Genomic DNA, 11,667 nt, shown 5'->3' on the forward strand with positions numbered 1-11,667 from the left:
GACTGAAGAGAGAAGGGAGGAGTGAGGTACACATACACAAGAAAGTGAGATTTGTCAAGCCAGACAGAAGTAGCCAGAGGGAAGTTAAAGCAGCTTTACTTTCAAAATAAAGACATCTTTTTGTCAGCTATGTCAGCAGTGGCTTACGCTGATTTTTTTTAAGAACACCTCTACTATATTTAGCAGACATAATTCTTAGTAGTGTGGTACAGCTAAGTCTCTATGTCAAATGTTACACTAAAGTTGTGTCAAGGCCACTAAATATAATCATTTACAACACATATTAATTCAAGTCTTTTTAAATCTACTGAACAGAGTGGTGGGGTAACTGAGATTTAGCCTACTCAAATACGGTAGGATACTTAATTTGAGGTACATATACTTTACTAAGTATTTCTATTTTATGCTACTTTAAACTTCTACTATATTAGCCTAAATGTCACTGGTAAATATTGTATTTTTTACTTCACTATATTTATCTGACGGCTAAAGTTACTTTGCAGATTAAAGGTACCCTTTGGAGTTTTCTTTTACCACGAGGAGTGCTATGAAGCAATGTTTTAATCAGTGGGTTCCAGTTTTGTTTGTTTTTGTGCATGCAGGCGAGGATGCACATGCACATAAGTACCTCGACACATTTCTGCCAGTGGTTTTAAACCATTCCACTGAGGTGTCGGTAAAAAATACATAATATACATAATATTAAATGATTATAATTGTTATAGATTAAACCAGCCAACACTATATAAAGCAGGTAAAATTGGCTTGTTAAATCAGCTACAACCTTATCATCCTACTTACATTTAAATGCATCAATAATATTAATGACAGCATATTTCACAATATAGGCTTAACACTCTGAAAGGGACCATTGTGAATTACAAATACTTTATTTTGTTGAGAATATATATATATATATATATATATATATATATATATATATATATATATATATTTTTTTTTTTTAAGTGACATGGGCATGTGATGGAGTCGCCTATTTTTACATTGTGGTAGGTTATTACTATTGTACTTCCTTAATGTTAGGCTATTCCACCACTGACTTAAGCTTTGGGTTAACCAACATGGCATGTTTTAATAATCATAATAACTATGAATAGGCCTACATATTTAACCAGGTCCCTTCATTGTAAGACAAAGGCCATTATTGAATTTTGGTCCATATTGACATTGCTTTAAAAAAAAAAAAAAAACGATCATTTTATTTTGAACGTTTTGCCCGGAAATTCTGCATTTACTTCTCGCGTGCTTGATATTCGCGTGCTGAGCGCGAGCGAGGCGCATTTTGCATTGACTAGGAGCGTCCAGACATTGCGCACACAGACTAAAGTTTAGTTTCACTTCAACTTCCAGCGTCTCTCTAGTTACCGAGTGGTTGATCATGCTCAACGAAGAGGAAAGAGAAAAAGAGAAATAAAAAGCCGGACTGGATGTGACTCAATTATGATTTCAACCATAATTTAGTGACTGGGAATGCGCTCCTTGGGGCTGCGGTGGATATATGGTTGACTCAAAAACCCATAACATTTGTGTTATAATTTGCTTCGGGGGAGCTTACCCATAACTATTGTGATGGAGAGCCACATGTTGTTTACATGGATGCTGTTGTGTATCCTCCTGCGGCAGTCGGCTACACAGAACCCCGCACCTGAAGGAGGTAAGTTCCCTCAGATGGACCAAGTTTAATTTTTCATCATCATAATAGAGGAACGTGTGCCAGAAATTGATTTGGAGACAATGACTGAACGTATTTAGTATCAAATTAAATTAAACTAACATCTGTAGTTTCAGGACCAATCACTTTAAGATCATGAGGTGGGGGGTCTATAAACTACCTACAATGACCAAATATTTTCTCAGTCATTAAACAACTTTTTTTTTAGGGTTAAAATGCATTGGTGGTACATAATATGAGATGCACTGACTTTGCCATTAGATGCTACAGGAGGTGGAGGCACTGTCTGAGCTCAGGGTGGATCAGGGTGGGGTTGAAAATACACAAGTGTTCTCAGTAAACTGGCACGACTCCAGGAATGGAATTGTCAGTTGATGAAATCCCACAGCCTGGGGCAGTGATTCCCAAACCAGGGGGCAAATGCAGGGACCACACATGCGGCCTGGGAAGAGCTTCAGGTGCTCCAAAACACACACACACACACACACACACACACACACACACACACACACACACACACACACACACACACACACACACACACACACACACAGAAAGGGTTGAATTCCCAGATTATTGTCTGCTGATGAAATCTCTTGGCATTACAGCAGCGCTTTCCAAAGCAAGGACAAAAAAGTCTCCAGATCAACAGAGAAATGGTTTTTAATGATTACGTCATTCATTAAAGTTATAATCTAATGAGAAAAGAAAGACTGAGAGCAAGAATGTCTGATCTGCAGTTTCAGTTTTCCACATCCATGATGTAGCCTAGGCTACTAAATAATATATAATGCGATACAAATATGAGGGTCACTAAGATTAAATCAAATCTTTCTTTATCTTACACTGATGCAGAGTTGAGACACTCCTCAGTGAGTTTATAGGCTGATTTTGATACTAGTACCTGTCCCTCATTGTCATCAGTTCTGATCATTGATGACAGACTGGCAGTTCGATTCACTTACACGACAAAACAAATGGTATCTGACGATGTCACAGCGGCGTCTTTACACCCTGCGGTAAAAGCTCATGACCACGAAGTGTCTGAGAGGCTAAACTCGGTGGTGGCGACACCGCCGAGTCTGTCAGTGAGAGCGGATCTTTATGACTGGGTTAACATAGTAGGCTACTTAGTGAGATGCTTTGCTATTTTCATTAACAGGGACCTGCTTAGACAGGACCAACATAGCTTACAGTAATTGGGCTTTTTATAAGTGCACTTGCTGTTATTACTATCATCCTTCCCAGTGTGTGGGTAATTGTGAGTAATTGAAAGGTAATCGAGGAGCAAGCATGGCTTTGTAATCCGTTCTGACATGAAATGCTTAAAATTCAAATTCCTCTAATCTTCCGCAACACACCACATGCTTAAATTTGTCTATTGTGTTCCTCATAGCCTGTGTTCAGGCTTGATTGCGCATGTTTCAGACTCCCATGTCATGTCCCCATGTGTTCAGCAGGTTGCAAGACCTGCTCTGCTCCTGTTGCGTTTTTACTGGTGACACGGGAGGTTTTCCACCATCACATCATTCAAGTGCTAGTAGTCCACCAATTCATCTGATTTATCGTGCGGTCGATAGCAGCGGGCTACATTTAAACACGTCTTCTCTCTAGATTAACAGCGAAGCGGCTATCTCCAGACGTCAAGATGTGGTTTTCAGATAAAGACATACCTGAACATAGGTAGAGGTAAGGGGGCTGTGATACGAAGCGGCCCACTCGCTCCAAAGTCCAACAACAAGACAGATGTAAGGAATTCTTTAGGCTGATGAAAAGGCAGTCTGCATGTGTGTGTACATGTTTGATTTGTGTATATATGCCTCGCTGCATTCTCAGCTTTCAACACCTCCGAGTCTTATCAACACCTCATGTGTTGAGCTTTCAGATTTTAAAAAAAGAGGCATCCGAGGAAAATGAGAGTTTCAAGGTGTCAAGGTGTCTGAGGCAACGCTGTTATTGCAGTCTTATCAAATCAGTAACCTAGAGGCAATCTAAGATCTTCATCTCTCACGTTTATCTTTCTCTTTAACCCTTTCTCTGAGATTTTAAAAGTGGGTGTTTTTTTTCTTGGATGATTGCACAATTTGCGGCTAAATATTGCTTTTAGATTCTTTATTACTGCCGCTTCTTTGTTTTTCTCTCTGCTCTGTATATGGCCATTCAACATTCCTCCTCGTCTGTCACATGGAACTGCCAGTACACCCCCCACCCTCCTCAGCCTCACTCCTCTCCTTTTAATGCCTTTTATTTCCCCTTGTCCCACCTCCTCTCTCCACTCTCTCTGCCTTTACAGCTAAAGCCCAGCAGCTACTGCTCTCCCTCCCTCCTGTCCTTCACTCTTGGCATTCACTTTTAACTTTGCTTCTGTTACGAAATATGGAAAATTGGGGGGGAAATCCACTCTCTGCCTCAGTGCTTGAATCTCTTTTATCGTCCACTTCTGAAGTTATCACAATGCCGGCATCATTTTGTAGTTTGTTTTGATTTCTCCTTATCTTCACTGTCATGACTTGCTTCTGACTCTTTGCTGCTTTCAAGTTAACAGTATAGCCTATAAAAGTTGTTTTTCCAAGAAGGTGGACGGAAAAAGAGAGGGAGATTCCAAATGTGGGTGTGTATGTGAATAATGAGAGTGGACCTGTGGAAAAAAGTTGTGGGAGTAAAAGGAATCCTAGAGGAAGTTCCTACATCCGCATTAAAAGGCAATATGTACTGATATTGATTTCTTGATTTGCATATTAATGGCTGAATTTACCATTATTTTTCCTCCACAGTGCTGAACTGCTGCGAGGGCGACGTCCTCTTCTTATTGGATTCCTCTGGAAGTGTGTCGGCCTATGAGCACTCCCGCATGCTCACCTTCCTGTCTGAGCTCCTCCTCCCCTTTTCGCTGGGAGAGGACCAGGTGAGGATAGGACTTCTGCAGGTGGGCACCCGACCACGCCTCGAGTTTGGCTTTGGCACCCATAGTACCCAGAGTGGCCTGCAGGGGGCTTTGGAGAACACCAAACCTCTCAGGGGGGACACCAACACAGTGGAGGCACTGAGAATGGCAAAAGAGTGGGTGCTGAGACCTGGAACAGCAGACGGGGCCCGGGCGGGGCTCCCTAGGGTGCTGGTGTGGTTGACTGATGGGGTGAAACCAGGTGATGTGATTGGACCAATGGCTGAGCTGCAGGAGGAAGGCGTGGCTGTGTTGGTGGTCTCCACTGGGCATGGCAACTATCAGGTGTTGAGGCAGGTGGTGACTCCGCCTGTGGAAAGCCACCTGTACTTTGTGGACATTGATGATATGAGTATCATCACAGAGGACCTGCGGGATGCCATCATTGGTGAGTATCGCTGGTGATATTTGAGGTTGGAAGTGTGCCACCAAAAGAATTTTAACATTTTCAGTGTTTAATACTACTCAAATCATAAAGGATGAATTCATATTTCACCATTTTAAAATGGAATCACAAAATTCATTTTTAGATTTCACCTTTTGTGATTCCATATACTAATGTGTCAGCCATCAGAGCCCCTGTTACTCCTTTGTGGGTTGGACTCTGGTTTAATTTGTAGGTGTGACATTGTTTTTTAAATAAAAAAAGGCTCATCTTTAAATAAAAGCAATAATGAAATAGGGCACCTGGGTAGCTCACGCGGTAGAGCACGTGTCTATATGCAGAGGCCCTAGGCCCCTTTCAAGTCTAAGCTGTCCTGTCAAAAATAAAGGCCTAAAAAATAGTAAAAAAAAAAAAAAGCAATAACGAAATAGAAACTACGGTAAAGCAGGAGACAAATGAATTGTGAGACGCTCGGGCACATTAGTAAAATGGCATATCAAAAAACAATACTCAAAAGCCTTTTAAAAAAAAACAACATTTTGTTATTTAATTTTAATTAATAGAATTATTATTAGGAAATGTAATGATTTTATTTTATTTTGTGATTGCAATATTTAATGCAACTGTAATTAATCAATTCCCAATGTTTTCTTAAAGCTGCACTGGACATTATGTTTATATCCATAGTGGATTCTTTGACTGTGGGGGAAATCACTCCCTATTTACCATATAGTGCGCTATATTTACTGTCCTCATGTTATACTTCATCATTTACTTTGTTGAGAATTGCTCTCTAAACAAGGGTTAATACAGCACCTTAGTTCTTGTTTTTACAGCATTTTGGTCAGCTTAAACTGTGTTTAAATGTGTTCTAGAAATAAACTTTACAAGAAACAGGTTTTAGAGAGCAATTCTCAACAAAGTAAACGGAAGTACATAATCCTTGTGTTGTCCTTCGGGTCACTGGGACCCGAAGGACAACACAAGGGTTAAAGGCCCTGACACACCAACCTGATAATCAGCCGTCGGAAAGTCTGGCGAGGTCGGTGACTCAAGTCTGTTTGGTGTGTTCCGTGCCGTCGTCCGTTGGACGGGCATTCGGACTTGATGAATCTGATTGGTGGAGTGCTAACCCGGAAATGGCGAGCGGGATGAGTGATGGACGCCTCTCAAAATCTGACGAAAATCTTTTAAACTGACCTTTATCGATCTGAAATGAAGACAGATTCAGCAACTGCATGGCCTATTTCTCGCTTAAAATGTTTTCAGAAACACGTTTCGGTGAACTATTTTCGTTAAATAAGAGATCGTATTTCGAACAAGCCGCCATTACTATCGGCTGGAGAAGCCAGACCCACGTGACGCGTTCGCCATTTCCGGTTAAAATGTTTTGGGCGTCAGTACAGATTTGCGCCGCATGCTGTTATGGAGACGTATTACGTCTCGCGCACGCGCAGAACGTACGCTCATGTCACCGTCGCTTCAATGTGTTCCGAGGCACTTTTTGGACCTCGGGGAGCCGACAGATCAGTCCAACTGCCTTTTCTGCCGACGGTCGGCCGTCGGGTTGGTGTGTCAGGGCCTTTAGTGTCTGAAGTTGATTATGAAGTTTATGCTGCCAAGTTATATTGTGCCCTCAAAAATTCCATGGCCATGGCATGTGCTCTACTTTGTAATTGCTAACAGTTCCACAATGCAAAGCTCTGCATTTTATAGTCCACCACTCATTCACAGATGTATCATATGTCTCTGGGCTCCGCCCTAATTCCAGAGATGCTCCTGAAGACAGTGAAACCAGTGTGCTTGTGTAAGGGATACGATGATCTATTAATGGATTAATGATTCAACTTTCCTTGCTGCATCCTCCAACACTATGCAAGACATGATACACATTTATATATATAGACCGGGAAGGTCGTCCACTTCCCGGGCCAGATTAGGTAACTGCCATAACACTCACAAGGGACACCTCAGCAATGAAACAGTATTCTGCGGCTGTAAAGCATGATGCATAGTATAAATAAGGCTTGTGCACAACAATAATAAATGCACCACGTCTTTACTTAGTGCCTAAGGATCCGATCACACATATCAATGCCTCTGTGGCATATGTTATTTTGTTGCAGGGCCTGGGTTGGCTATTTCAAGTTGTCGTATTGCAAGAGCTATGAATGCATCCAGAAACCTAAGTCTGGCTGTCGACGTGGGTGGCTGTCTGAAGCAGAGGCACCTTTTAGCACTCTGTCTTGTTTTCTTCCCTGTCACCATCCTTTCTCTGTCTTTGCAGAATTATAACTTCTTTAATTATAATCCTGACAGACCCGTTTGCACACAGTAATTTCATTCATCTTTTTCCTGCGTCGACAGAGATTATCCGAGCTGAGCGAATCAACATCCGTGACGTCTCCACCAACTCTGCCACGCTCCAGTGGCGACCCGTTCTGTCCGGTTTGGCGGGGTACTATGAGATTCACTTTGGTCCGCTTCCGACGGGAGGAGGAGGCGATGGAGGAACTGGAACTGGGACCAGTCCGAGCACCGGCGGTAGTGATTTCCAGAGACTAACCCCATCTGCAGATTCCAGCACTGCCAGGCTAACAGGCCTGAAGCCTGATACCACCTATACCGCCACACTGACCCCAAGGTCTAATGAACAAGAGTTTAACAAACTCTCCGTCACCTTCAAAACAAAGCCAGGTTGGGTTACATCCTATTTACACTGTATTATAACCCATATGTGTGCACTAAATCGATCCATGGAGTTGGTTATGGAAAAAAAAATCATTAGATTCCAGTTTCTCAAATTTAAGAATTTTCTGCTTTTTTTCATCTGTTGTCTTTGTATTTGTAAATTGAATATCTTTTTGTTTTAAGGGTCCAAATTTTACCCCAAAAATTCCCAGCAATTTGGTACTAATCATAGTAAAATCAGAAAAGATCAATTTCAAAGTAAATATTTCTTTATTAGTCACCTATTATTATCAACTTTATTTTGTTATGTTGAATTGTATGCTTGTTTGTAGACACATTTTTGTTTTCAGTGTTCAGACTTGTAATGTTAGTAATTAACTGGAATTAATTAATTAGAATTTTACCAATAACTGTCTCTATCTTCTCTCTATTCATGTCATAGTTGTTATAGGAAAGTTATCATGAGTAGGTTATTTTCCTCATATTATTTTATACTCACTCAGTGTTTTTTGCTATCTCCCCACACACACCAGAGGTGCTGAGCCCAGCTGTGGTAACGGTCTCTGAGTCGGGGCAAACCAGCATTCGGGTGAGTTGGGGTCATCCTCAGCCGGAGACGGTCGCAAGTTACTACATCGAGTACTCCGCCCTGCCCAGGGGCAAGCTCCACGCTGTCACCGTGGGCCGAACGCAAAACTCCACGCTCCTCACCAACCTCCAACCAGATACCACTTACTTGGTCACCGTTAGTGCCCGGCACACCTCGGGCATGGAGAAGGCCATGTCTGTCAAAGTGTGTACTGAGGAAGGTGAGCTACATGAAGAAAATGGAGTTAAACTTGGTCATCAAGGATCCATTTAATGCACACTCATCCTAATCCTGCGCAGCCTAGAGCTTTCTGGGTCTTGAATTTCAAATAATTACTAGCAGTTCCATTCAGGTTTAACTACTCCAAGGGCACTTCTGAGCAGCTAGAGGAGCATGAGCCAATCAGTCACATTTTTCTATTGTACGAGTTCCATAAAAGCATTTCTGTTATCCTTTAGCTCATACTTTTTTAATCATGTTTATTCACTCAGCTCAGCACTGAATCTGCACTCCTAAAATGCCAGTTTTATTGACGCAGCACAGCAGTGGGATGCAAACCTTTCCCCTTTGGAGAAAACACTGCAGACTAAGGCATCTAAAAACCAGCATTATGAATTAGTAGCATGTAAGCTAATCAGCGTTAAGGAAAACAGCCCCATGAGTCCATACTCTACACACAAACACCTGCACAATCCACTTGGATAAAACATTATCAATAGCAACAAAAAACTCACTTTGTACAAAATATAACATTCATATAAATAATTTAAATAGCAATACTAAAGCTAAAGTCTGGATCTAAAACTTAAATGGCCAAAGAGAAGTGCTAATAATGTGCTGTACAATTTTGGGGACTGAGATGTTGTAGTTACGGTGGCATTTTGAGCATCACAGACAATTACTACATAAGACATGAGGGCACTCTTCTCTAAAATTCTCACCTCAGTTCTATTTCCTTTTGAAATATACCAACACAACAAATAGACTAACATCTTTGTTCATTTCCAGTGACTCCAGCCCTGGCAGACCTCCAGCTGACCACAGTGGGTAGTGACTCAGTGCAGGTCGATTGGAAGAGCAGCGTAGGCAGTCTGAGGGGCTACTGGCTCACCTGGGAGGCACAGCAAAGCTCTGTCACTGGCCAGCGCTCCTCTCTCTATTTGCCTCCGGACTCTCTGTCAACGCGCCTCACACACCTCCCCCCAGAAACTAGAGTGTGTGTGTCACCCATTTACCGGACAGCGCGAGGAGAGGGACTGTGTTGCACGGCACAGTTCCATTCAGGTGAGTGGTGACAGCCATTTCCCGCCATGAAGTGAATAAGTTAGCTTGGTCGCTATTTACAGGGATAGTTTGAAGGCATTGGGTCAAAAATCCACCTCACAAAAGTACCCGTTAACATAATGTTTCTCACTTTCTTTCTTTTTTAAGATAACATTTTTGGGGTATTTTAGGCCTTTACTTAACAGGATAGCTGGAGAATGACTGAGCCTTTGTACAGGGGGCGCATGCTCAACCAGGTGAGCTACCTGGGAGTTTTTTTGAATCCATATTCAAAAAGGGAGCTGATTATTAGAGGCAGATTTCTTCTGGACAGAACCAGGCTAGCTGTTCACCCCTATTTCCAGTTTTTGTGCTAAACTGAGTTAGCCGGCTGGTGGTGGTGCTAGCTTGATATTTATCATACAGACATGAGAGTGCTGTCAGTCTTCTCATTAAACTCTTGACAAGAAAACAAAGAAGTTTATTTCCAAAAATGTTGAACCTTTCCTTTAACGCAGACACATGGGAGTATCTAGCCATGCAGATAGTTTTGGTTTTATTGTCCAGTTTTTGAGGTATCTGTCTTTTAGATTTCTGCCTGTACCCCAATACAATGGAGGTAAATGGAATTGTGTTTGTGGGGCGTAAAGAAATTCAACTACAACTTTTCTTTTCAGAATTAATTTGCAGGTTAAGGTGGATAATCCACAGACCTCGCATAAACAGTTTTTATTCTATGTGCTTTCTATCAGATTAATAATCCCTAAAAGGACATTTTTTTTAAATGTAAGCTTTCATTGCTGAGATGACTACATATGAAATTGCATTAATCTCTATTTTAGTGGTGTGGATTTAGAAATCACAGAGACAGTTACCTTCAAACCCAGGCAAATAAGACCTGTTTTCATGTCTAGCTACCACTAGATGTAAATCAATGAAATGTGTTTTTAAGTTTTTTAAGTTTTCTAAGTGAACAGACCCTTTAAACTGAAATATGTTCATGCTGGACTGAATGAATAGCTCCAGATTAATTCCATTTCTGATGGTATAGTGTTCATGGATACAAGATTCATAATATAACACTTTGGCTTTTGCCCAGATGTTTCAATCTATGAATGGAGAATGTCTCAACTGCTGTTTTCTACCTCTGCCGTTTAGATGCATTATCATATGGCTTCCAGTCATAGCACCCCTGAGCTGCAAGTGCACCTTACCAAACATGGAGGGACGATGGAAAGAAGAATGCTGACTTTCATCCATAATTCTTTTCCATGCCTCTCCCCTCTGTGGATATCATCAAGGAGAGTTGTGTGGTTTGGCTTACTGAGCACTCATGTGGAAGCCATAGACACTTAAGAGTGGTCTTGGACAATATGGCCACATGTTAATGGCTACAATCTGCAACACATAGCACTATTTGCTTTTCCATTTCTTTGGTCTCATCTGGTTTACACCTGTAGTAAATGTATAATGTTTCAGTTTAGAGATGCAAGCGTGAGATAAAGATATTTCTTGCAGTTACAGAGCAGAGGTCATGCTGGGAAAGTTGGATGTTTTATGTGGCTTGTGTTGGAGAAAGGCTTTGCGCCATATGCGGGCCTCATTTCCAAATTAGTATTTTTTTTAAACCCTGCTAACACACACTGAACATCTGATTTACATTTATAATGAATACTTATGAGTTGTATTTAAATCACTTCTCTTTCAGCACATGCTTGACACTTGTGTCTGCTGACTGAAGTGCAACAAGGAAACGTTAGCTTAAGGTCCTTAATAACAAGTAATTTCCCCTTGCGGGATTAATAAAGTAAACATTACTATTGTTACATTATAACAGGATTTTCAGGATTGCTTTGAACTTGAAAGAAATTTCAAACAGACCAGCCACATGCCCTGACACTACGGAGATGCTGCATTTGAAACATATGTGTGTAACTGAGAGTAATCTTGTTTTGGTCCCTGGACATCCATCATTCATATTTATTAATCAAAAATAATCTAAGTATGATCATTAATAGCATACAGTATTTACAGACATGCTGTTTACATATTAAAGGTACTCTAAGCGATGTCACGCGTTTTTTAGGCTACAACATTTTTTG

The 11,667-nt window shown here is 41.2% G+C and overlaps 1 protein-coding gene across 2 annotated transcripts; it reads left to right on the plus strand.

Moving 5' to 3' along the window:
- The first annotated feature begins 1,288 nt into the window (after positions 1-1,288).
- Positions 1,289-11,086, plus strand: vwa1 (von Willebrand factor A domain containing 1). 2 transcript variants are annotated; one of them, XM_039801442.1, is made up of 6 exons: positions 1,289-1,675; positions 4,468-5,025; positions 7,390-7,719; positions 8,247-8,522; positions 9,311-9,586; positions 10,724-11,086. In XM_039801442.1, the coding sequence occupies exons 1-6, from the start codon at positions 1,591-1,593 to the stop codon at positions 10,750-10,752; spliced, it is 1,554 nt and encodes a 517-aa protein (XP_039657376.1). In that variant the 5' UTR covers positions 1,289-1,590; the 3' UTR covers positions 10,753-11,086. The 2 variants fall into 2 exon arrangements, with proteins under 2 accessions (XP_039657376.1, XP_039657375.1); XM_039801441.1 differs by lacking the exon at positions 1,289-1,675 and adding an exon at positions 2,037-2,151.
- Positions 11,087-11,667: the final 581 nt, after the last annotated feature.

This window comes from Perca fluviatilis, chromosome 5 (genome assembly GCF_010015445.1).
Source record: "Perca fluviatilis chromosome 5, GENO_Pfluv_1.0, whole genome shotgun sequence".
In the NCBI taxonomy this organism is placed as follows: domain Eukaryota; kingdom Metazoa; phylum Chordata; class Actinopteri; order Perciformes; family Percidae; genus Perca; species Perca fluviatilis.

Coding starts and splice junctions, on each gene's coding strand:
- vwa1 (XM_039801441.1), top strand. CDS start 2,052: ATGGAATTGTCAGTTGATGAAATCCCACAGCCTGGGGCAGTGATTCCC. Junction 8,523..9,310: donor CAAAGTGTGTACTGAGGAAG/GTGAGCTACATG, acceptor GTTCATTTCCAG/TGACTCCAGCCCTGGCAGAC. Junction 9,587..10,723: donor CACGGCACAGTTCCATTCAG/GTGAGTGGTGAC, acceptor TCTGCCGTTTAG/ATGCATTATCATATGGCTTC.